The sequence below is a fragment of the Gastrolobium bilobum genome, unplaced genomic scaffold (assembly GCF_033153095.1).
Source record: "Gastrolobium bilobum isolate Gb01-03AN ecotype WA unplaced genomic scaffold, APGP_CSIRO_Gbil_v1 utg9841, whole genome shotgun sequence".
Taxonomy (NCBI): Eukaryota; Viridiplantae; Streptophyta; class Magnoliopsida; order Fabales; family Fabaceae; genus Gastrolobium; species Gastrolobium bilobum.
Genome location: NW_026898136.1, coordinates 93,812 through 120,022, shown reverse-complemented (window position 1 = coordinate 120,022; position 26,211 = coordinate 93,812). Strand labels below are relative to the sequence as shown.

The window sequence follows — 26,211 nt, the reverse complement described above, 5'->3', positions numbered from 1 at the left end:
AAGAAGTAAAAACTCACGGGACCTAGTCCAGATCAAACGTCCACTATGTAAATAATGGATACGAAGAATCAAATTCACCAAAGTGGTGGTTAACTCAACCTCTTCAACAATGGTAATAATCAAACTATCCTAGAGATGTTTCACTCAAACTCTCTTTAGAGATCTCTCAAATACAAAGCTTAAAGCTTTGCTCTCAAATCTCTTAAATAATTTTCTCTTAAATTTTTCTCTCTAACCTAGCCTCCACCCACAACTAATGAATATATAGAGGGGATGAAATCTAGGGTTTAGAATTTTTAAGAAATCCTTCAATTGGCTTGGGCTTAGCATTGCAGGAGGAAGCCCAACAAGACAATAGTAAAAAAATATGGTTATAAAAGTAAAGTTATTGATTCAGTGACATAAAAATATATTATTTATTATAATAATATATCAGGCCAGCTTATGGACTTTTAAGGCAAATCTCATTAAATTAAGTTTGGAATTGTTTGCTGAATAAATTTTTTTTTAAGCGTGTTTTATTTATTAAACAAAATATGACAAGCCAAACTTAAAGCAAACAAGCCTTAACCATTTACACTCCTACAATTCACTAACTGCAAATCGAAGAATTAAGAAAACAAATTTAAAACTAGATATTAAAATGTACACAGTATATGGAAATATAAGAGTATAAAACCAAATTAAACCAAGATAAATATTATGGGAGTAAACAAAATAAAAAATAAAATAAAATTAGATAAGTGTGGATCTTATTATCTACACGTAGCACATGCTTAAACAACAGAATCAGATGCAAATAAATGGTGGGAACCAACCAAACGGTGTCTTCAACTTCCAAAATTCAGTTCTGAAATATGTTGCTGTCACTTGCCACTTGTCACCTACAAAATCACATTGCATTTACTAATAACAACAACATTGGTTTGGTTTGTGTTTTGTGAATTGGATTCTTTTTCTGGGTTATTAGCTAGCCACGCTTTTATGGTGTTGTGTTGTGTTGTGCCCATCAACATCCACTAAGCAAGATAAGAGCTTTTTCATCTGATGCTTTTGCCACACACCCAAAACACTTTGATGGCATCACATTCGCTGCGATTCTTATCATTCACCCGAAGGGCCTTTTCTTCTTCTCATGGTGGGGTCTCCATGGTTCAAGGAGCTTCCAAAGGAATTGGCCTTGAATTTGTGAGATTTTTCCTTCCTTTTGTTACTTTCACATTATCAATGTTTTCTTCAAATCTGGGCTCTGCCCACATTGTCAAAAAATTTCCTTGTGTTGCTGGGATGTGTGTGCGTGTGTGTTTTTTTTTAAATTTTTTTTTATTTTCAATCTTACTGATAATTCGGTTCTTGAAACATAATTGTATGTTATGTTTATTATTTTGACGACAGTGTTAGTGCTTAAATCATAGTTTTACACTATCAAAAAGAGCTTAACATTTTTAACTTCTAACATTCAGATATGCATGATCATTGAAAGAGTCCACTTCAGAACTCTGTCTTTGGTATAAATCATTTACGGTCTGAACAATGTTATTATTATTATTGTTGTTGTTGTTAGAGTGAATTCCCTGGAATTCTTTCCTTAACTACGCAAACCTCTACTCTATTTTGAAAATCTAAGGAATGTCCCCTGGAGGAGGAAGTTTGTAAACAAATAAGCAAAATTCAAGGTAGTTTTGTGCAGGTTTTTCAAGGGTTTGTTTTACAATTTCAGGGAGGTTTGTGTAATTAGATTAAAATGCAATGATGGTAATAGTAATTTATTCTTATTTTTAACTTGGGATTTGCCTTGATGTGTTTATTTTCTTCATCTTGTTGATGCAGTGTTGCTTTGGTAGAATAATAATAATAATAATAGTAACAGTCAATTTATATTATCTTTCAAAAGCAGAACAATAATTGTTCTAGTTTGCTAAATTTCCTTAAGGCCCGAAGATCAATGGATCGATTACAATTTAACATTAATTTCAGTTTCTGCCTTCTACAGGTAAAACAGCTGCTAGAGAATGATAAAGGGCATGTTATTGCTACATGCCGTAATCCTAGTGCGTCAACTGGGCTTATCCATCTGAAAGATAAATTTGCGGATCGTCTTGGAATTTTGCAGTTGGATTTGACTGTTGAAAGTTCAATTGAGGTTATGCTTCCTTTCCCTTAATTATTTTCCTTCTCTCTTGCATTCACACCAATAGAAGCATGCATTTAGACACCAAGAGGAGGCTTGGTTATCCTAGTTACATGGCTAGATGGTAGATGCTATGTAAGTTGTGGGTAAGGATAGAAATTGTTAAACATTATACCTAAAGGACATTGAACATATATACCCTAATCTATGTTGTGTCTTTGAGCCCAGCAATTCTTAGCTCGGACTCAGATTCAATTAGCCCAGCCTTCACGTTTCTCTCTCTCTTTATTTTTTCTTCTTCTTTTTCACTCTCTGAGACGACTCAGCATCTAAGCATCTCTTACAAACAAGAGATTAGGGCACCCATTTAATTTGGGCCGGGTCCATCATGGGCCACGGACCCAACAATCTATTACCCTGATTGCATTAATCCACTTGTCTGCTTCAATATGGGAGATATTGTCAGGAGAAAATTAACAAATCTAGTGGCCTTTTCTATCAAGACTGATGTGAGGTCATGTGATTGTTGCTCCCATTACAATTTACAGACAATTTAATTAGCGGTGGGCCATTGGTAATAGGATGATATATTAGGGTGGCATGTGCCAAAATTTGTGGTTCAAGGGAAAGTGAAATTGGGATTTTTTTTTTTTTTTGGGGGGGGGGAAGGGGGGTAAGTGCAATTTCCCTTTTAGCCTATTTAAAGCTGGAAACGTAATTATGAAATTCATATTCTTTTATAGGAATTAAGATGGTTCAATGTTAGATTCGAATAGTTAAAAACCCATTAATTTGTAAAGATTTGTGTATTTCATAATATTTCAGGCATCTGCATTGTCAATAAAAGAGAGATATGGCCATCTAAACCTTCTCATTAATGCGTCTGGCATTCTTTCAATACCTGAAGTATTGCAACCAGGTAAAGATTTTGTTTCATTCTTTGTAATGAACTTCAGAATATCCACTGCCTGTTGTACCATACAGGCAGGTTTAAGTAAGATCCTACAGTATATGGCAACTGTATAAGTTTTTCTAATCCCCCCAACACACACACACACACACACAATAACTAAAGAGATAAAAGAAGATGGAAAGAGAAAAAAAGAAAACAAGTTTGTAGCAGATTTATGTGAGAAAAGGAGAAAAGTAAGAGCTCGTTTCTGTAAAGGAGTGTATAATGGGGGCCAGTGATGTATAGCTCCGAGCTAAAGCTCTATAATCTTGTTTTGAGTTGATGTTTCTTACAAATACAAGGTAGTTGATCACATTAGTTATCTATACAATACAGAAACAACATTGAACAAATTGGAGAAGTCATCTTTAATGCTTGCATATGAGGTTAATGCCGTGGGTCCTATCTTAGTTATCAAGGTAACATCAATCTAATTTTCATTACAAAAGTTGTTTATTTATTTTATTTTTATCTATTTATGATAATTTTAAGAGTAAATATTGGTTCTTTATGTGTTTGTGGAGGTTATAGAGGGCCTTGGGATTTGCAGGATGATATGGATATGGATATGCATATGATAAATTGCTAATATGCTTATTCTAGTTATTATTGGTTAATGTTAGTAAATTCGGTAAAGAAATGATTAGCTTACTATAGTGGCCCTATGAGAATATCTTTGTTTAGAAATCGTTACTATTTACTAAAGTCCAGGATAATATACTCATGCTTGTTTGCATGTATCTGATTTGACATATTGAGATATTTGATATGTAAGCTATCTGCTTTTTCGTCAATTTATAATAATTGACGATGCCACCTATACATGTCATTGAAATGCTTATTTGATGTGACTGTCAATGAGTAATGTCAATAACTGTCAAGTCATTCCTACTTATCTGGTGTTAATGACAGCAAGTAGATGTAAATGAGTTCAGTTGTTAATTTGGTATGACACAATAGAGATAAGACTTAAATCACTCTTGCTCTTAGTCCTGTTTAAATATTCTCTCTTTCTTACCTGTTATGTTTTAATTATTATTTATTTGAACTTCAAAGATTACCTTTCCGATTTGTCACTTCCCTAAAAATAGTCTACACCCTACAATTTTACAAGGATGAAAGCAGTCCAATTTGTTGATGAACGTGTGAACCAGTATGAAATATCTCAATGATTGACCGAGAAGTCAATAAGAGGATTGTTTTGAATCCGGTTCTGCTGGAGGGTATTAAGCCTATAACAAGCTGTTGAACAGCCTTGACAGAGTACAAAGAAATGTGATATTGTAGTATTTTCGTTTTTTACTTCTGTCAAAATTCGAAGTCCCACAGTTTAGTTGGATTTGGAATAATATGATATATAAAACTCCTGCTGTTGCACCAGTCAATAACTATTAGTACCCCAGATTAGTTTAAAAAATGGACTCATACCATATGGTCATAACCTTATGCATCAAGTTATATCATACCATTTGTGTGTCTGTGCATGCCTCAGGGCACTTGTTCCGTGAGATGCACATGATGAATTTTTTGTGAAAAATTCAACCAGGCTTTTTGGTTAACAGCTATAAATAGACACGGAGCATGCTTATTTGGCACATGAGAAGAAACTACTATGCAAATCCTCCACGCTATCGTGCTTAGGACAAACCCAAGTGCATAAGATTCCCTGACTTACGATAATTAGTCTTATCCTTGCATTGCTATTTCCTAGACTCACTGTCATCTTCCGACCACAAGGAGCACCTTACCACTGCTCCAAGACTCGCCCTCCATTCTCTCTTGCTTACTTTCATAAAATGACTCTCTTCATGATCAGGACCCTATTGGACTCCTTACCGAGACCCTGTTGACAACATCCTGATTTAAGTAGTTCACTCTGTTCTGTAATTCATGCTGAATTGAGTAGTTTTTCCGTTCCTATGCCCACAATATTTTATCACAGGAGAATTTATTTAAGGGACATTGGTCCTTCAAGGCCCCTGAATAATAAAGAGTTGAACTGTTTTCCTTTGAAATTTTACCTTTTTCTTTAAATTTAGTAGTTTTGTGCAATAATTACAACAATGTATTTATCATTGTTCTTGTCTAATTTTGTATGTGTTTCTTTACCTTCGATTTTATAAAAGAACATGTTTTCAATAATTTGAGCCAATATTTTATGGGAAGGGTTATATTTACAAACTCTTACAAATTACACTATGTACTCTTGGAAGTACACTAGGTTACACTATGTACTTCCGGGAGTACATAGTGTAATTTGTAAAAATTTGTAAACGGATCATTCCCAATATTTTATATCTAATTCTGAGAGTTTTTAAATCAGCACATGTGGCCTCTTCTAAAAGCTGGGGGCGGCTCTGGGACTGAAAGAAGTGCTGCAGTTGTGGCTAGTTTGAGTGCAAGGGTTGGATCTATTGGGGACAATAGTCTTGGGGGTTGGCACTCTTATCGATCTTCAAAGGCTGCTCTTAATCAATGTATGGCTTTTTTATTATGATTTATGTTATGGGATTTTCAATAATACAAGTCTAAGTGCCTCATTGGATCATGCATGTGTGGTCTGACTATATATAAATGTATATAATAATCCTTAAGTCATGTACTAGTGTACTACACATGACCCATCTCATCCCATGTACAAGGATCCATCATAACCCAACTGAAAAATTCATCATCAGATTGAATCTTGCATATTGTTGGATTTCCACAGCATTGTTCAACACTATAAATGCAATTATTATGTAAAGCCACACTTTGTTCTTTTACATTAATCACTCCAGAATCCAGATGAGTAAGGCATCACTTCAATTGATAGTGCTTGCATAAAACCATATTTCTGGTCTTTTCATTTTATAGTTGCATATAATTTTAATAATAATAAATGCTATGCATTGGTGAAGTACAAATCAAAGTGAATTTGAAATTGTCCAAAGTGTTTGAAATGGTAATCTTTACGAGCTTTTTTCCCCCCCTTATATTCTAACAGTATCAAAGACTGTCTCCGTGGAGTTTACAAGAAAGAAGGATCCAATTATCTGCATTTTATTGCATCCTGGTACAGTTGACACAGATCTCTCTAAGCCATTTCAAAGAAATATTCCCCAAGACAAGCTCTTCAGCAAAGAGTTCTCAGTCCAAAAGCTGCTAAGCATCATTAACAATGTGAAGAGCCATGACAATGGCAAGTTCTTTGCCTGGGATGGTCAAGAAATTCCTTGGTAACCCTGTCATATTTTTGTCAAACAACATGATATGTAAGAATAATGTCAATGATAACTGTCAAGAAAAAAATGACTAGAAAATTGTATTTCATAAAATTCATTGATTCATTTATAGTTATTGAAGATCTAGGAAGCATAAGTACTTTAAAATGTTTGCCGTACCGTGTTGGGACGTATTTCATACTCATATACTTGATAAACATTAGTTTGTATTGCATTTGCAATGATTAAATTAAAAATAAAATCTTTTTTCTTCACTTTTTCTCTAAATCATGAAGTGGCCCATTATTGTGTTTTATTTATGCGGTCTTATGATGATTTCATTTTTATTTTATTTTTAAATTCTGAGATAATATATATAATTTTCTATATTTATGTTATATCATACTTTTACCTGCCTCTTAATTTTTTTGGACAAAAACTATATCCCTATATCATACCTGATTACCTGTATCATATCCGATGCTCGTACTTGTATCTGTGCATCATAGTTGAAGAATGTAATTATGCATATCTTATGAAATCTAAAGACGCAGCTTTTGGTATATTTAAATGCTATAAGTTAGGTATATAAAATAAAAAGGAAAAGAAATAGAAGATTCTTAGAAGTGACAAGGGTGGAGTCTCCTAACTTAAAATTTTTGTGAAGCAATAGTATCATATGCATCAAACTAGTGTACACACCTTCCATTTAACAAGAAAATAGTTTCATAGAAAGCAAAGCAAAGGAAGAACAAGACTTTAGTGTGAACTTGTCATTAAATTTGTAAGGAGAAGCATTCTTCAAAATCAAAGATTTCAACATGAGTCATGGAAAGTGTTGATGCTAAGGGGTGAGCTAGACCGAGCGAAGAGCTATGAAGCTCAAGAAGTCAGACTAGGGGATTCTACGAGATGTGACTCGAGTGGAAACTGTGGAAATTTTGCACTATCCTTGCCAACTTCTTGACCAATCAAATTGTCACAGGAATAGATTTAGTGTATTATTCAACAATAAATTTCGCAGCATGTTGCAAGATGTATCCTGCAAACCACACTCCAAAGGAGAATATAAATTCAAACCGGATATAAAGTGGCACTTTGACATATTTTAAGTAATATTATGAGCCAAGTTACTACTGTAGAATAGATGTGGCAGTCAATCTGAAGTTGCGTGTGCCTCCAAAACTTGGCAATTCATATTGCAGCACATTAGACACTACCAATGGTCCTTATCATGTAGTATAATTTATAATTTGTTTACTTTGGAGACATATGTTGCATAGGAATGAAGTGGTCCTTGATCAAGTTTATGTTTTGGCTGAAAGAATAGTATCAGCAGCTATGGGCTGATGCCTTTAGGTTTTATTTTGTTTTCGTTCTGCTACAGGTCTAGCAGGGTAAAATAGCCTCTACCAGGGTCTGGGTCTAAGACAAAGAGAGTGTGTGTCTATATATACAGAGTTTAATGTTTCTCGTGTTATAGAAAATAAATTTATCTCTTACACCACATATATAAAAGTGTATAGAAATCATATTTTCTCTTTCTCTTTTCTCCTCACTTGGGCCTCCATATACTTTTATGTATATGTAGAAAATAAATTTATCTCCTACGATATATGAGAAACATTAAACTCATATATGGGATATATTTTTCTTATGTTGTAGGAAAAAAATTATCTCATGTTGTAGAAATAAAAGTATAAGTGGGACCCACAGGTAAGAGGAGAGAAAAAAGAGTAGTGGGACCCAACCTCTTTTTGTGTGTGTAGGAGAGTTGTTTATCTCATGTAAAATGAAATAAACATAACCCATATATATATTGGGGAATGTTCCGTTTACAAATATTTTTTACAAATTACACTATGTATTTTCGAAAGTAAATAGTTCCGACGAGAGTATATAGTGTAGTTTGTAAGAGTTTATAAACAAAAAATTTATAAATATAATCCTTCCACGTATATAAAGTGACTGTAGAAATTTTTTTTTCATATATATATATATATATATATATATATATATATATGGCAGTATATTCTTACACCAATGTAAGAGTTAGAAGTCTTACGTTCAATCTTGACCATTGATCCACTTGTATCTTATAGCTCGTATTATTAAAAAATTAGAGTCCTTAGATATAAGTGGGATTAACGGACAAGATTAAGAGTGTAACTTACACTGGTGTAAAATGATCCTGACCCTATATGGGGCAAGATATTTTTACACCAGTGTAAGAGTTAGAAATCTTACACTCAATCTTGACCATTGATCCACTTGTATCCAATGACTCACATTACTACAAAATTAGAGTCTTTAGATATAAATGAGATCAACGGAAAAGATTGAGAGTGTAACTTACACTGGTGTAAAATGATCCTGACTCATATATATATATATATATATATATATATATATATATATATATATTTTAAACTATGGTCTTTGTGTCCTGTATTATGCAACTCAACGGGCATTAATAAAGAAGTTGTTACCCTGGTGGATACTAGCAGATGGCAGGCTTTGATTTCAAAAACTATGTAGATTCCTGTGCGAGCACATGAAGGGGTAGGACATTGATTTGTAGTAGTGAGTCCCTTTGGACCTAATTTTCACATTGGGTCTCTATCATGATATGTAGTTGACAAGAAGGACACCACCCACTATACTTAGTGTCCCGTGTAGCCATTTCACACCATCACACCTCCATCCTTGTCTATTCTCATTCAACCACATTCACATCAAAAGTCGTGCTTTTAATTTGTCCTTACTTGTCAATGTAAACCATTATTGTATTGTAGGTGGATACTCCCCATATGCACTCAAAGGGGGGATTGTGAAGGATTCATATAAATTTTATCATGATAAAAATTATCTTTTAAAAGAGAGATATAATAAATAAATTCTTAGACTTTCTCTTTTGATACAATCTAATTTTTTCGGAAACCGAGTTTTTAAATTTTTCAACGCTTGCAGAGCATTGATATATTTAACGCTAATCCGTTATTAATTCGTTTTTTTTTTCTTCTAATAAAACCTCTTTTTACATTAACATATTTCAGTTATTTTTATTAATTGAAAAAAGGAACTCTTTACTTTTAGAATAACATATAGTTCAGTTATTAAGAATGTTACTTGAATTGCTGAAACAGTTGTTTCATGTTTCTCTTCTATAAAATAGAAAATGGAGAATGAACTCTTTTATACAAATCCAACACTACCTAAAGATAAGACTCAAAACCAAATGGCTACTCTAATTGCTGCAAAAGATTCTTCTCCTGTTGAAGATGCTGAAATTATCAAGAGGGCATGCAAAGGTTATCTTTCTGCAATTTTTTTTTGTTTCTAGATATCTTTATTTTGCACACAAGAAATGAAGAAAGTCTTACTGCAAAAAGTTTCACGGTATATAATAACATGATATTTACATTTCCTCGATAAAAAGGTCAAGTCTATGATCATTATTTCATCACCCTAATTCCGATTTTATCTATTTATGTTCTTTTAGTAGATACCTATATCTAATTATCGTCTGATATGAGATAATATAAGCCTCAAAGAAGCTTAGAATAAGATTATTTCATAGAATAAGATTTCTTAAATTGATTTTGTCTGTAAAGTGCACGAGTAAAAGTATACATATCTTTAAAGTTTAATGCATTAAGATTTCGTGTTCATAATATATTTGCAAAACCTACACAAGTGATAAAGATAATATATATATATATTCATTCTGATCTTCACATTTTGTTTTGTAATAATAATATCTGATTTTACTAATTATTAATAAATTTATGAGTCATATAGTGGACGTATCAATGCAATTCTTTAATTTGATTTGTCATTAAATTTACTATTTGTTTTTTTTTATTATTATTAAGTTAGTTAAATCTCCTTTATAAAATTAAAACAGTGCACCATACAGGTACACATTAATTTTATTACATTTCTAACATAAATCCATGTTTCTATTGTGTATAATTTATAGGATTGGGAACAGATGAGACAGCTCTTATATCCATACTAGCACATCGAAATGTAGCTCAAAGGAAACTTGTGAGGCTGGCTTATGAAGACATTTATCATGAGGATCTTATCCAACAACTCAAATCTGAACTTTCAGGAAGCTTTGAAGTAAAAATATTGCAATTCATAGCATTAATATTTTATATATTCGCAACATGCAAATACATCCTCGCTAACATTGTTTTGTGAATATAAATATTGGACTGTTATTGGTGGAAATAATATTAATTCCATCCAAGCTAACTTATTGTATATGATAGTTTAAATTTTATAACAACAAAGTATTTTGGATATATCTTTTGAATGAATAACATTCTTATTGCCAAATATAACAACTACCATTCAAACCAGAGTGCTATTAGCTATTGGACGATGGATCCAGCTGAAAGAGATGCTACATTTATTAACGAAGCATTAAAGAAAGCAACCCCAGATTACAAAGTGATTATTGAGATTGCTTGCACTAGAACTTCAGAAGAGCTTCTATCTGTAAAGCGTTCATACCAGTTTCTATACAAACATTGCCTTGAAGAAGATGTGGCCTCCCAAACAAATGGTGATATTCGCAAAGTATGTGAATTCTTGAGCTATTAATTGTGTGCTTTGTTTTTTGAAAGCAAAATATTTCAAGTTTATTTAGGAATAAGAATAATAAACAATTGGAAATTTATAAAGAGATCACATGAACTTAGTTGCTAGCTAAACAGGCTCTAAATTGTATTCTCATTGATTTGATTGTTGAAGATGAAAATTAGCATAAATGTATGCATTGCTAATCTTTCATTGACATGCATTATAGTGCTATTGGTACACGGAAGTAATATTTCTACTAGCACGAACAACCCACTTGAATATAAATACGAATATCTAAAAAAAATTCACCTCTTTCTTTTTTACACTTCAATTAGCATCCAAATTACGAGGCTTATGATTTTTCTTGCAGTTGTTGGTTGCTGTTATAAGCATCTATAGGTATGAGGGAGATGAATTTGATGAGAGTATGGCCCATTCAGAAGCAAATATTCTTAATCAAGTAATTGAAAAGAAGGCTTTTAACGATGATGAAATTATTAGAATTTTAAGCACAAGAAGTAAGCAGCAGCTGCGAGGGACTTTCAATGCCTTTCGGAACATATATGGCTCAACAATTACCAAGGTAATATAAGTTTATATATTTTGTTCTATAAACAAAATAGAGAAAAAGCAGGCACACATATCACCATTTATCTGAAATATCTATGCTAAAAACTTATTAAGAAAATGGGGTTTGTTTTTTTTAAACCAACTCTAATTACTTCTTTGAGATGAGTTGGTTCCCGCATATTTTCACAAAATTCAACTCTTTGAGCAAACTAATCCTGAGTCGCTTTGAGCAAACTAAGTCGGGACTTCATCACAGTTAAACAGTTAAAATTCATCATCCCTTCTATGCGATTATAAATTTATTAAATTGAAATCAAAGAAGATTGTAACCTATTTTTAATTACAATAGAGATCATAAAATCTTGTCAAAATTAAGGGCTGAATTTGGTATTAAGTAGATTTAAAAGATAGTTGACTTATAATTAATAAAAATGTAGTTAAAAACCTATGAATTAGGTTCATCGTCAATTATTGGTCGTACGTTTATTGCTTTTATTTTTGCTCGCAAGTAGCATGTTGATAATTAGCAAATTCTTATATGCATAAAACTCTTAAATTTCAACCTTCGCTTCTAAGAGGCAGATATATGAATGATTTCATTAATGTTGATTTCATTAATGTTTTACTTTGTAAATAGAAGTCATGAATGTCCATTCCCCAACTAATTATACACTGATATTTTTGCTAATTGTAGGGATTATTTGCCAATCCAATTGATGAATACATAGGAGCACTGCGCACTGCCATTCGTTGCATTAAGAACCCCCAAAGATACTTGGCCAAGGTAACTAAGTCATTCAAATACGTTATCAACTATTTCTACAATTTTTTTGCTCTTTTATAAAACACTTTTATACGTTGATTTGGTTTAGGTGTTATGGCACGCCTTGAGTGATGTGGTGACTGAAGAGCATGCTTTGAGCCGCGTTATCATCACTCGAGCAGAGAAGGATTTAAACGAAATCAAGGAACTTTATTTCAAGAGAAACAGTGTCACCCTTGATAATTCCGTGGCTAGAGAGATAACAGGATATTACAAGACTTTTCTTCTTGCATTGTTAGGAAACAATTGATTTTTACTTATTCCTATTTGAGTTCGGCAGGACTTCTTAACTAGGATCAGTTTACTATATCTTTAAAATTGAGAAAAATATAGAGATCTTAAAAATGTAATGTTATAAAATCAATAAACTCACAACTTTTGCTACCACAATAATGTGGTTTACCTAAATTTAACATGATAGATGTTTTCGGCATTTCACGCACACATTCCTCTTTCCTCTTATTATTACCCTCTTTCCAGATACTTGTGAAGGGTGTGACAATTAACATCAACATAATGAGTCGTATTCCTCTCTTTTATGGTCAAAAGATGGGAATATCAATAAATAAGCAAAAATGCTGAGAACTTGCAAGAATAAAATCACTGTATTATTGTCATATGAAAGAAATGAACATATACTGTATTGTGCAATCACCTAACGAAGCAAGAAGGATCAAACAAATCACTATATTGCCAGAGTAACAATGTATTACTATTGTCATATAATCGTAACATGAAAGAAATGAACATATACTGTATTGTACGAATACCTCGAAACCCAGAGGTTGTTCCGGATCATGAAAGCACAATGAGCATGGACAACAGCATGCTCTATTTAATCATCAGTCAAAACTTCTCGATCCCAATCACTTGTGATGATCTCTCTTGCTTCTTGTATTTCAAAACCGTACAGGCTGAGATCCAAAGGATCTCTCCACATATCCAAATCTGCTATGTGAATGGTTCCAGAACCCCACGAAAGAGCATAAACTTACCAGACTTGTTTTTACATAAGATGTGCATAACTGTCCAAGTCCCACAGATAAAAGCCAATTTTTTCTAAACACCTGCTTATAATGTCCATTTCCACTTGTTAGAATATCTCACTATTTCCCCATGTATACCTAAATCCCTGTAATTTCAACACTATAAGGCACACCAAAATTGCAGAGATTCAAGGGAAATTTACACGTCAAAAACATGACAGCAAAGCATATAAAACAAAGTCAGGAAAAGCTTGAATACAATGTTATGGTATGCTAACAAGTACATCCATAAAGTAGAGCACGCGTAGCCAAAATAGATACCTAAGAAATTTAAAACAACAAAAAATGTGTAAGGCTAAAGAATTCAATACAGTTAATCAAGCTTTATTCTAAAACTAATCACAACAGTGACAACATTCTTTATATATATAGACATGAAATTGAAAAATACCTCAAGGATAGGATACAACCAGATGTGCTAACCTGTCACATGAAGAAGCTGATATGCCTTTTCAACATATGCTTATTCCTCAGCTACTTGTGTTCATTTCTCTGTTGGTAGAAACCTCGTGTGTTCCTTCTGATGAAGCAACTTAAAGTCTTGTTTTATAACTTTTCATGTAACCTGCTCCAAAGAACAACCTACCATCTCTGGTTCCCTTTCATCCACATCATCTGAATCTAAATCCAGTTCTGCACTACAATTAGAAAACCGATTATTTAGCCTCCTATTCCTTAAAATCACTACTGATTCCTTCATCAACTTGATGTACTTCTTCCTCACTATCAATAGAGGATGCTTCTCAATGGCTGATTTATTGTTGTAAGCTTCCTTGAGAATGACTGTACAAGTCTTATTCTTGAAAGATAGATAAAACATATGGGGATGCCGCTCAAAAGCTTTGTGCACTTTCTGTGGCAACCCAAAATACTTCTTGAGGCAAAAGAGCTTCTTCCTCTCTGCTGAATGCTCAACAAAAAGGGAAAGCAATTCATGAAGAAACCCCACAACTCTTTTCTCTACTATGTCACTATTTGGATCCAAATTCAAGAAATCATCATAAGGTGAAATATAAGGAAGCTTCTGAAATTCATGTAGCCAATTCTCAATCTTCCTCCTCAACCTCAGACCCTGTGATGGGAAAAAAGGAAATTCAATGGCCTCCATCGGGCCCCCACAGTACAAACCTCTTTTCATGGCATTCTTCTCCATTACAGAACAAACCTTTTCTCTGTTTTCAAGAGCCAAACCCTTCAATCCATCTTCCATCTCTACAAACCTGAAAGATTCATCAAGATTCTGTTCTGGGTACTGCAAAAAATCATCAGGCAACCCCAAATACCACTGCATCCCTTGAATAATCTTTAAAGGAAGAACATTCTCTTTGGTCATCAATATCATCTTCCTCAACCTGGACCGTAAGTCCTCCCTGCATTCGTCATATACTCTCTTCTCCTCCCTGTCAATCTCAGCAGCTTCTGGCGTCAACCTGAACCAAGGAAGATTGTACTTAGGACCTGTAAACTCCTCAAAAATAGATGGATATTGCCTCATAAATCTTGCAACCTTCGTGGGCACATCTAACTGTAATCCCCTCTTTGACACATCAGAGATAGGGATGCACCCGTTGGGATCCCGGGCAACGCAGTTTTTGAGGGCAATGAGAGGTTTGAGCTGAATGGACTGGTGGATGTGCTCAATTGAGTCATAGTACGAATCTTTTTTCCATTTCATGTACACATTAACGTAACTGTACCTCTGAATGTGTGAGAAAGGAACACTAGGGATCAACAAGATTGATTTTTCACAAGGCCAGAGCAGCTTTTTGATTGTTTTGGCCGCAGATTTGTTAAAGTTGAAGAACATTTAGTGCAAAAACTTAAAAGGCAGGAGTTTCCAGTAAAATGAATGGTGAAGGTTGTTGGGTTTTGATTGACAATTATTCCTTGAGAGAGTTCAGTATTCCAACAAAAGAGATAGAGAAACAGACAGAGTTTAACCTGTAGAAGAGTAAATCATAGGGAATGATTCAGCCAAAAACATCAACAAGTCTTCACAATAGTAATCAAATAATGATTAGATTTAGCATAGTTAACAAAAGCTAAAGCTACTAAGTATTGACACACTTCACAAAATAAAAAGAAAAATAACAAATGAAATGCACAATAAAGAAAAAACTATATTCCAAAATCAATAGAAAAACAAAAATAACGATAGGATCAGAACTTTATTTTGCTCCAAAACCAAAACAGTGGCAACAGAATAAATGCTAACCTGTGGTGGTAAGGCTGATTCATCAAAGATGCAACAGCCACAACCGAAATCACAAGTCAAGGAGAAACTTGACGGCAGAGAATAATCAGATATGGTGAAGAGAGAGCAGTTGAATGACGGCGGCTCCGGCGGAAACCCCGGTGGCAGATGGCTACGGTGAATGAGCTAAGGAAATTAGGGCAAAACATTGGGATAAATTTCGGAGCTAAATAAAATTAGGATTAGTTGAATATGGATTCCCTTCCATAATTCACTTTGGTTTTCTTTAGTTTTTTAATTTTGGGTAAATTAATTTTGAAAATTGTTGACGAACATTAGTATGGATATCTATTTTGGTTATCTCCTAGTTATCTCTATCCTTGGTGTATATATGGGCTAGCTTCTGAACAGTTACCTTTATTATGGAAGTGGTGGATACCATCATGGCATCGTGGTAGGCCCACTTATAACTCCATTACTTGTACTACTGGTTGACTCAACCAACTGCTAACTTCACTACGTGTAATACTCACTGACATGACCAACCGCCTATCCGGGTAAAATATATCCGGGTTCCGTGTCCTTTACTCTTACGAGCAAGTACGGCTCACTGTATGAACCCGGAACATTAAGCCCCCAAAGTCGGAGTTAAATAGGTTTTTACTCCGAGTTTAACTCTTAAGGTTTCACTTATTTTGCCCTTTACTTTTTTCTTACGTCAGTATCTTTATTAAATACTCCCTGCCTATTCAGCTTCCAATTGCTACTTGTCACTCTCTGATTGCCTTGATCTTCGAAACGACTTGACATCTGAAACAACTCACCCTGACATCTATCATTACTTTTGAAAATCGGAAACGTCACTTACCTCATTCTACCCTTATATTACCGTTTGCCTCTTTTCTTTTCTTACGTTTTTCTTCTTCTTCTTCCTCTTGACATTCCCCTTTCTTGCCATTCTTCCTGGTTTTTCTCCCTCTCTGTTTCGTTGGTTTCTCTGCGTGGATCTTGCCACCATTCTTTTACCACCTGTTTGAAGCCCCCAGCACCTTATACAAGTAAGTTATTCTATTTCCTGTATTACATCGTAGTTGATTTCTGACATTATTTGTGCATATTAATGCTTATCTTGTCATCTATTTCCTTAACAAATCTTGCCCAAAACTTATCATCTTATCCCTTATCTCTTTCCTTTACTCCATACTTTCCTGATCTTTATCTCTTCCTCTTCTTTGGTTTTCTTTAACCACCCTATCATGTTCTGGACGGGTTAGGAATCTAAGTGTAACCAACACATTTTGCGTTATATACGTTTTATCTTGCACTATATCTTCTAAAATAGATTTTATTGGTACCTTTCCGTCCAGGCCATGCCGAGGAATCGTCCCTACCGTTCGCTTCCCCTTTCTCGCTTCGCACTACCTTCTACTGTTGAAGGTTTAGAATGGGTTGACGAAGAAGCTCTAGGGTTTCGTTCCTCTTATGAAAACCAGTCGAGTTCCCTCCATACTGCCTTACAAACTGTACCTTTATTTCATGACTCAATTATCACTTCTTTCCGAGTTGCAGTACCCGGAGAAGAAGAACGTATTTGTTCGCTTTCCGGGCAAGGTAAGAACTCTTTCTTCTTTGCCTACAAATGTTTATGTTCTGACCTCTTCATATCTTTACCTTTCTCCGAGTTCCAAATGGACGTCTTGAATCACTTGGAAGTCGCTCATTCTCAACTACATCCTAACAGTTGGTGTTTTTTACATACCTTCGAGATAATCTGTCGTTCGTTTGGATTCACCTATTCCTTTCGGGTCTTTTTCTGCCTTTTTGCTGTGTTCCGAAATGCTGTAGATAAAGGATGTACTCGTCATAGCTGGGTATCCAAAAGCTCGACCCGGGTTACGTTGGTGTACTATATATGAAGATAACTGGAAAAATTTCAAAGTAGAATACTTCAAAATCTGTATTCCTGAAGCTCTTCCTGCTACACCTTCTGCCTCTTCCTCCTCTTCTCAACCTGCCCCTCCTTCTGCTTTCTTTTTGGATCACAACGGAGCTCCGCGCTTTCCTCTCAGTTGGAACCGTCATCATTACACAACTTCTGCCAAAGCATTCTTGACGAATTCAAAGAATTTGACCCCAGACGAAACTGAAACTTACACTTGGTTCAAAAAGCTTGCCTCCGAATTAGCTAAGGAAAATATTTCCCTCATTCCTCGGTCTATTCTAACTTATAAAGATTCTTCTAACTGGATTTGTAGGAAATTAAGTAAGTAACTTAAATAATTCTGATATGTTTTTATCTGTATATTGCCTTTAACCTCAAATCTATTTTCTTTGTATCTGTGGTTTCCAAATAAATTCATGGACCCTACTTTTTTTGCCCGCCAAAAGCAAAAGGCTACCCGTAAAGACGATTCATCTGCTTCAGGTGGAAAAGACATCTCTCCAACTCGTTCTCCTATGCCGGCTACTTCCGCTGCAGGTTCTATCCCGGATGATACTGTTATAATGGACGTGGAGGCCCCGATTGATTCAAGCGAGCTCCGTCGAAGAAAACGAGTTCGAATTAACGAACCTAGTCCTGACCCTTATGTTGAAAAGTCTTCAACTCCACCTTCCTCTGTCATGGCTACCCCTCGCTCAGATCCCCCTTTTATGAAAAAATTGAAGCCGTGCTTTACTCCCAGGCTCCGTGAAAAATGGGACAAATTCTCTTTAGATCAACTTATTGCCAAATTCACTGACATCCGGGATCACTCTCTTCGGGAAGCGCACTACTACGAAATGGCCCTTCTCTATTTAGCTGAACGCCAACAACTTCTAACTGAGCTGAAAGAGTCACAACTTTTAAAAGAAAAGTTTCAAACAGAAAAAACACAGCTCCTTCAAAAGGCCGAAGCTAGCGAGTTTGTTGCTCAAGGCTTCCAAATTAAACTCAAAGAAAACGAAGAATCAAGTAAGAAAAGCAATGAGGAACTTGCTACTCTCAAAAAAGAGCATCAAGTGTTGACTGACAAACACAAGGTGTTGACAAAAAACTTTGAAGATTCTGACCTCCGGGTAGCTGAGTTAGAGCTAGAAGTGGATACTCTGAAGAAAAATGTCCTGGCTTTACAACAGGCTGTTGATGACATGGATTCTAAGTATGTTGCCTTTGGTCATCAAATTCGTGGCTGGGTTGTGGATCAAGTGAAATTTTTCCATCCAGACTCTCCCTTGCCTCATTTGAGCAAAATAGAAACTTTCAATTTTATTGATAATGATCGACTATGTACTCATGACGAAAAAGGCTCCATTGTTGTACTTGCTGAAAACCCCTCTGATTATCTGGGATCTTCTCCTACTTCCGACCCTGCTGCCTCAAATACTATTCCTAAGACTACTTAAAAAAGTTGGACACCACTTTATTTTGTACTCAGCTTTTCTATTATAACTAATGTAATCCTGTACTCCTAAGCTACTTGTTTTTTTCAATATTTTGAACTCGTAATCATGAAGTAAAATGATGTGTTTTAGTTTTCTTATTGTTGTCCTTTGAATTTGATAACTATGCGATCCTAATACTTGCTTAAGTACTTGTTTTCCCGTTTCCGAGTAGGAATTGAACTCTGTTTTCCCGTTTCCGAGTAGGAATTGAACTTTGTTTTCCCGTTTTCGAGTAGGAATTGAACGGCTGCCCAAGAGGCCAGTTAAGGCGGCAAGGGACTTTGTTTTCCCGTTTCCGAGTAGGAATTGAACGGCTGCCCAAGAGGCTAGTTAAGGCGGCAAGGGACTTTGTTTTCCCGTTTCCGAGTAGGAATTGAACGGCTGTCCAAGAGACCAATTAAGGCGGAAAAGGACTTTGTTTTTTCTTAATAATACGTATTGAAGTCGAACTGGCTTTATGGAATTGAAATATTGTAACTCACAATCTCAAATGTACCATACTTAAATGCAAAATAACTGCAACACATAATAACATAAAATAATCCTACTAAAGTAACAAACTAAACTTACTTCCTAATCATCAATGTAAAACTACATCTTACTTACGACCTACGATCTGCCATCCGACTTCCAACTAAATCTGGATTTCTTCAACTAAAGTACCTTTTTAACTTGGCAGCATTCCAATATCGCGGAATTGGTTTCCCATCCAAGTGCTCTATCTGATAAGCTCCAGTCCCTGTGGAAACTATTACTCGATAAGGACCTTCCCAATTAGCTGCCATTTTTCCATCTCTTGCATTTTTATTACCCACATCTGCCCGCCTAAGCACCAAATCTCCTTCCTGAAACGTTCTTTTGACTACAGTCCGATTGTACCTCGTTGCTTAGATGCCAACTCAACCATTGCCACCCTTTCTCGTTCTTCTTCCAACAACTGTAAATCAATTTTCATCATCTCAGCATTCCCGTCTTCATTTTCTTCTAATATCATTTTCCTTCTCCAGGTTGGCTCTCCGACTTCAACCGGCAACATAGCATCAAAACCATACGTCATCTTAAATGGTGTTTCTTGAATGCTGGACTGCACGGAGGTCCTATATCCCCACAACACATTATCCAACTCTTCCACCCAACTTCCTTTACACCCTTCCACCCTCTTTTTCAGCCCATTCGTCAAGATTTTGTTAGCCGACTCTACTTGCCCATTCGTTTGGGGATGTTCTACTGCAGCAAACTTGTGCCTTATCCCCAAGTCGGCTACCATCTGTCTGAACTTCTTGTCTATAAACTGTGTCCCATTATCAGTGATAATTATGGTCGGAATACCAAATCTACAAACTATCTTTCCAATGAAAAACTTCTGGACCTTCCGAGCAGTAATAGTCACTACCGGTTCCGCTTCAATCCACTTAGTGAAATAATCTGCTGCCACTATCAAATATCTAACTCCTCCAGCTGCCCTAAGAAAGGGACCTAGAAGATCTAAGCCCCACTTATAGAATGGCCAAGGTGACGAAATGGTAAATAACTCTTTGGGAGGAGCTTGATACACATTAGAAAACTTCTGGCATTGATCACACTTCTGAACATGTCTTTTAGTGTCTTCTCCCATCGTTGGCCAAAAATATCCTACTCGTATAGCTTTCCTTGCCAACGACTTCCCACCAAGGTGATGGCCGTTAATTCCTTCATGTATCTCTTCTAACACATATTCTGTGTTCGACGCAGCAATACATTTCAGCAAAGGTGAATTTACTCCCTGTCTGTATAATTGCCCTTCTATAATTACAAACCACGCTGCTCGTCTTCTCAAACGACTTGCCTCCATCTTTTCGTTTGGTTCTTTACCATTCGCCAGATAATCCTTAATTGGGCTCCTCCAATCTACCGCTTCTACCATCCATACTACACTCGAAGCCCGAATGCTCTGCTGAATAATAGTCCTCAAACTTCCAGTGGCTTTAGTACTGGCCAACTTTGATAAGACGTCTGCTCGTACATTATCACTTCTCCGAATATACTCTACGCGGATCTCTTTAAATTCTCTCATCAATTCTTGTACTTTTGCTAAGTACTTAATCATAACTTCCCCTCTTGCTTGGTACACTCCGCTTATTTGTGAAGTCGCCAACTGAGAATCACTATACACTGTCAAACACTCCGCTCCGAGCTCTTTTGCCAAAATCAACCCAGCAATCATTGCTTCATACTCGGCTTGATTATTACTTGTGGGGAATGCTAGCGACAATGAATGCTCTACTGCCACCCCCTCTGAATTCTCGACTATAATTCCAACCCCACTACCTTTTTTATTGGATGATCTGTCTACAAACAACTTCCACCAATTATTTTCTTCGGTACCTCCATGATGCGTCATTTCTATCAGAAAATTAGCTAATGCTTATGCTTTAATTGCTTTACGTGCTTCAAAGGTAATACCAAACTCAGATAACTCTACTGCCCACGCCATCATTCGACCTGCTAAATCCGGCTTATGTAACATCTGCTTTATTGGCTAGTTCGTTCTGACTACTATTTGATGGCACTGAAAATACTGACGAAGCCGCCGTGCTGAAATTAGTAATGCAAAAGCCACTTTCTCTACATGCTGATACCTCACTTCTGCTCTTTGCAACACTTTGCTGATGAAGTACACGGGCTGCTGTTGCCCACGCTTTCCTTCTCGGACAAGCATCGAACTTACTGCTTCTTGGGAAACAGACAAATACAAATATAAAAGCTCCCCTGGTTCCGGCTTACGAAGAATTGGTGGTGAAGCTAAGATATTTTTGAAATGCTGAAAAGCAACTTCACACTCCTCAGTCCAAGTAAATTCAGATCCCTTTTTTAAGAGTTGAAAAAGTGGTAAAGACACTTGCGCAGATTTAGCCAAAAACCTTGACAGAGTTGTCACTCGCCCATTTAACTTATGAACTTCTTGAACATTCTCTGGGCTCTTCATTTCCATCACCGCTCTACATTTATCCGGGTTAGCTTCTATTCCCCTTTCTGTCAACAAGAAACCCAAAAACTTTCCTGCCGGAATTCCGAAAGCACACTTACTCGAATTTAAACGCATATTGTGCTTCCGAACTTGCTCAAAAACCTCTTGCAAATCTGCTAAATGCATCTTACCATCTTCTGACTTCACAATCATGTCATCCATGTACACCTCTAACATTCCTCCCATCTGCTCCTTAAACACTTTATTCATCATCCTCATATAAGTTTCCCCTGCGTTCTTGAGCCCAAACGGCATGACATTGTAACAATACACTGCATTTTCTGTTACAACTGTTGTCTTCTCCTGGTCTTCTTTCCGTAATGGTATCTGATTGTACCCGGAATATGCATCCATGAACGACAACACTTTATATCCTGACGCCTTATCCACCAGATGATCGATACTGGGTAAAGGAAATGGGTCTTTAGGACAAACTTTATTCAAATCCATGTAATCTGTACACATCCTCCATCTCCCATCCGGCTTCTTAATCAACACGGGGTTGGCTAACCATGTGGCATACTCTATTTCTCTAATGAAACCTGCTTCTAACAACTCTTTGGTTTTTCCTCAATCGCCTTCCTCCTTTCAGCATAGAATCTTCTCTTCTTTTGGGCCACCGGCTTCGCTCCAGAAATTATTCCCAAACGATGACAAGATAAAGCAGGGTCCATCCCGGGCATATCAGAAGGTTTCCATGCGAAAAGATCAGCATTCTTTTGCAATAACTCTTTCATGCTAGCCCTCACATCAGGTTCTAACTCAGAACCCATTTTAGTAACCTGCTCCTTACCTGCTCCTAAGTGAACCTCTTCCATGGTCCCCACGGGCTCTAGTCTCTCCACTTTATTTTCTACCCGGGGATCCATCCCGACTACCATTACTTGCTCCTCTTTCTTTTCGTCTACTTTCCTTTGTGCTTCTCTCTTCTCTTTTGCCTCATCTCCTATCATTACTCGCTCCTTCTTACTTTCCTGTGGAATCCTCAAACTCATGTTATAACAGCTTCTTGCCATTACCTGATCCGCCTTTATCGTTGCCACCTTGTCATCCTTAGCTACAAATTTCATTGCCAACTGATCAATTGACAAAAAGATCTTGAATTTCTTCATGAATGGTCTGCCCAAGATAATATTATACGCGGAACCCAGATCCACTACCGCAAACGACAAAGTGACTGTCTTGTGTGTAGGCGCGGTCCCCAACGTTAACCTCAATGGAATGTATCCCAAAGGTTTAATCTTGTCTCCTGTAAATGCTAACAAATCAGCTCCACACGGCTCCAACTGATCATAATCTAAATCCATTCTTCTGAAAGCATCCCAAAATATAATATCCACTGAACTCCCTGGATCTACCAACATTCTATCAACTTGATAGTTTGCCAACAATCCTGAAATCACTAAGGGATCATCATGCTCCGGGTCAGTATCTAATCGTCTAAATCCTCAAACACTACATGCTTGCCCGTCTTTTTTCGCTCTTCTTTAAAACGCGGTTTCTTTGAAATGGCCATACACATCTTTAAGTGCTTTTTCCGGGCATTCCCAGATTCTCCTCCTCCTGCTCTCCCTCCAGCTATAAAGCAAATATGCCCCACCGGAACTCGACCCGGATACGATTGATTTTCTGCTTTTTGATTTCTGTTAGCCTCCTTATTCCTTCCCCCAGGCGGGCTGCGACTTCGGTCTAGTCACCGAATCTTATCTTCCTTACACCCATCTCCTTCTCCTCTTCTTACATATTTTTGTAGTTTCCCTTCTTGAATCAACCTTTCAATAACATTCTGCAAGTTAAAACAATCATTCGTATAATGTCCATACCCCCGATGAAATTCACACCATTTCGTTTTATCTGCCTAGGCATAACTCGACCGAATCGGCGGAGGCCGTGGAACATTTTGCATTTCTGTAGACATTACCTCCTTCAATATCTGGGCTCTGGACGTATTTAATGGTGTGAAGTCTCTCTTATATGCTTCTCTAAATCTTTCCCCTACTACCCGAGGTCGCCTTTCGTCAAACTGTCCTCTTCCAGCAGGCTTGTCCGGCCTCCTAAATGTAGCTTCTCTGAACCCTTGTTCAATTTGCTTCTGAGAAGATCTAAATTCTTCCAAATCAATATACTTCTGAATCCTTTCAATCAACTCTTCCTTTGTAGCCGGTCCTTTTTTCGCCAAAGAATCCGCCAACCCGCCAGGCTGTAACCTGGTGGTAAACAACAGCAAATACGTCTGATTCTCCAACCCCTTCACTTGTCTAGCTTCTGCTTGAAACCGTTCATAATATTCTCTGACCTTTTCTCCTGGCTTCTGTCTCACTCCACATAAATTGTGTGTGGTTTTTTGTTGGGGTCCACAATGAGCAAACTGTTGTATGAAACGAAGAGATAAATCGGACCAACTGTCAATGGAATTGACTGGCAGGCCCGTAAACCATTCTAACGCCTGCTTCCTCAGGAAAACTAGAAATGTCCGACATAACAAAGAGTCTGATTCTCCACATAATGACATCGCTGCCCGAAAAACGGTTACAAACTCCTTTGGATATGAGCTTCCATCATAAGCTTTCATCTTAGTGGGTTGTTTGAACCAACTCGGAATAGGCTCCGCCTTCAATCTCCAAGATAAAGGGGTTCCTGAAGGACCCTGACTACCAGGCGGCTCTCGAATCTCCTGCGGCATCTGTTGTGTTAATCTCCTCGTCTGCTCGTTCCAGCTTGGTCCTTCTTGTCTCATCATTTGTCCTTCATAACCACGAGGACTATAATTCTCTACTGATTGCCACTCTCCTCTCCGAGCCCGGGTTCCTGGTGCATAATAGTACTCATCCTCATCTTGTGGAAAATCATCTCTGTAATAAATATATTGTTTTCCTCCATATGTCCTCCTCCTCTCATCAGCTTCTTCATAACGTCTCTCACCTCGCCCTTGCCCCCTATGGCGAGCGTAATAATGACAACCTTCTTGTCGTTGCTCGTCTTCCCAAGCATCCCCACGAGGTTGCTCATCATCATCTTCTTGACGCCCACGTCCTCGTCTTGCGTCTCTGACATTTGCCTCATAAGCTTCTTCTTCTACCCTCCGGTTTACTCCACGTCTTTCCCCCTGATAATTTCTCCTCTCTAAAAGACTTCTGGATATCTGAGATCCTTGCCCTCTTCGGTGTCCTCCTATTCCCAGTCTCGGGTGGAGGTGATAATGGAATATAATCAGGAAAGGGAGATACATAACCTCTCCACCTATCCCAATCATGTGGCACGTTCCTCTCAAATAATCTCTCTTCTGAATATTGCCTTCTTCCTCTTTCTTCTTGACGTTGTCGGTTCCTTATCTCCTCCATTAACTGAATTAAAGCTTCTCCAATGGTATCTAATGATCGACTCCCTCCACTGGATCGGAAAGAATCCTCTTCCCTTCTGTTTTCTTCATTCTCCTCCACTCGCTCATCATGGTTGTTGCTTGCCATGACTCAAGAAAATGCATAGGATTAGCTTTACCTTTCCCACAGACGGCGCCAAATGTTCCGGACGAACATTAGTATGGATATCTATTTTGGTTATCTCCTAGTTATCTCTATCCTTGGTGTATATATGGGGCTAGCTTCTGAACAGTTACCTTTATTATGGAAGTGGTGGATACCATCATGGCATCGTGGTAGGCCCATTTATAACTCCATTACTTGTACTACTGGCTGACTCAACCAACTGCTAACTCAACTACGTGTAATACTCACTGACATGACCAACCGCCTATCCGAGTAAAATATATTCGGGTTCCGTGTCCTTTACTCTTACGAGCAAGTACGACTCACTGTATGAACCCGGAACAAAAATAATTATTTGTGTTTGGTAATACTATATTAAAGGGATCAATATTTTTGCATACCAAAAAAAAAGGATCAATATTTTTCATGTTTTTATCTTCTATACTCATATAAAAGTGTGTGGGATTCATAGGAGGTCATGTGCTATGATGCACCGACACGGGACACGACACGCCGACACGTTAATTCTAAAAAATGTCATATATAGAGACGTTGGAACACGTTTTGATACTAAATAAAATTTCTAATATATATTATATAATTTATATTTAATACATATAAGAGTCTATAATAAGTCATATAACTAATCAATATTTAAATTTCATAACATAAATATAAATAAAAATAATTTTTCATATTTTGTTAATTTTTTATGTTAAATTTCATAACAGAAAAAAATTAATTTATAAATTAATTTTTTTTATATTTAGTTAAAAAATAAAAT

The 26,211-nt window shown here is 36.5% G+C and overlaps 3 protein-coding genes across 8 annotated transcripts; 2 read left to right on the top strand and 1 right to left on the bottom strand.

Annotated features, from left to right (window-relative positions):
* The first annotated feature begins 957 nt into the window (after nt 1–957).
* LOC133313156 (uncharacterized) lies at nt 958–6,525 on the top strand. 3 transcript variants are annotated; one of them, XM_061514484.1, is made up of 6 exons: nt 958–1,188; nt 1,994–2,143; nt 2,957–3,050; nt 3,420–3,502; nt 5,407–5,560; nt 6,070–6,525. In XM_061514484.1, exons 1-6 carry the CDS (start codon nt 1,048–1,050, stop codon nt 6,303–6,305), a joined length of 858 nt encoding a protein of 285 aa, XP_061370468.1. In that variant the 5' UTR covers nt 958–1,047; the 3' UTR covers nt 6,306–6,525. The 3 variants fall into 3 exon arrangements, with proteins under 3 accessions (XP_061370468.1, XP_061370469.1, XP_061370470.1); XM_061514485.1 differs by having other exon boundaries at nt 1,023–1,188; nt 1,978–2,143; XM_061514486.1 differs by lacking the exon at nt 958–1,188 and adding an exon at nt 1,249–1,293 and having other exon boundaries at nt 6,070–6,524.
* Nucleotides 6,526–9,524: 2,999 nt separating this feature from the next.
* Nucleotides 9,525–12,522, top strand: LOC133313144 (annexin D8). The gene is made up of 6 exons (XM_061514466.1): nt 9,525–9,597; nt 10,269–10,414; nt 10,658–10,876; nt 11,250–11,462; nt 12,144–12,233; nt 12,322–12,522. Exons 1-6 carry the CDS (start codon nt 9,525–9,527, stop codon nt 12,520–12,522), a joined length of 942 nt encoding a protein of 313 aa, XP_061370450.1.
* Nucleotides 12,523–12,923: 401 nt separating this feature from the next.
* On the bottom strand, nt 12,924–15,735 carry LOC133313163 (protein WHAT'S THIS FACTOR 9, mitochondrial). Of its 4 annotated transcripts, none has more exons than XR_009751768.1 (3): nt 15,534–15,735; nt 13,742–15,259; nt 12,924–13,404 (listed from the first exon to the last, which is right to left on the bottom strand). XR_009751768.1 is itself a non-coding variant. In XM_061514496.1 (2 exons), the coding sequence occupies exon 2, from the start codon at nt 15,123–15,125 to the stop codon at nt 13,875–13,877; it is 1,251 nt and encodes a 416-aa protein (XP_061370480.1). In that variant the 5' UTR covers nt 15,126–15,259; nt 15,534–15,735; the 3' UTR covers nt 12,924–13,874. The 4 variants fall into 4 exon arrangements, 2 of the variants coding, with proteins under 2 accessions (XP_061370480.1, XP_061370481.1); XR_009751769.1 differs by having other exon boundaries at nt 12,924–13,339; XM_061514496.1 differs by having other exon boundaries at nt 12,924–15,259.
* Nucleotides 15,736–26,211: the final 10,476 nt, after the last annotated feature.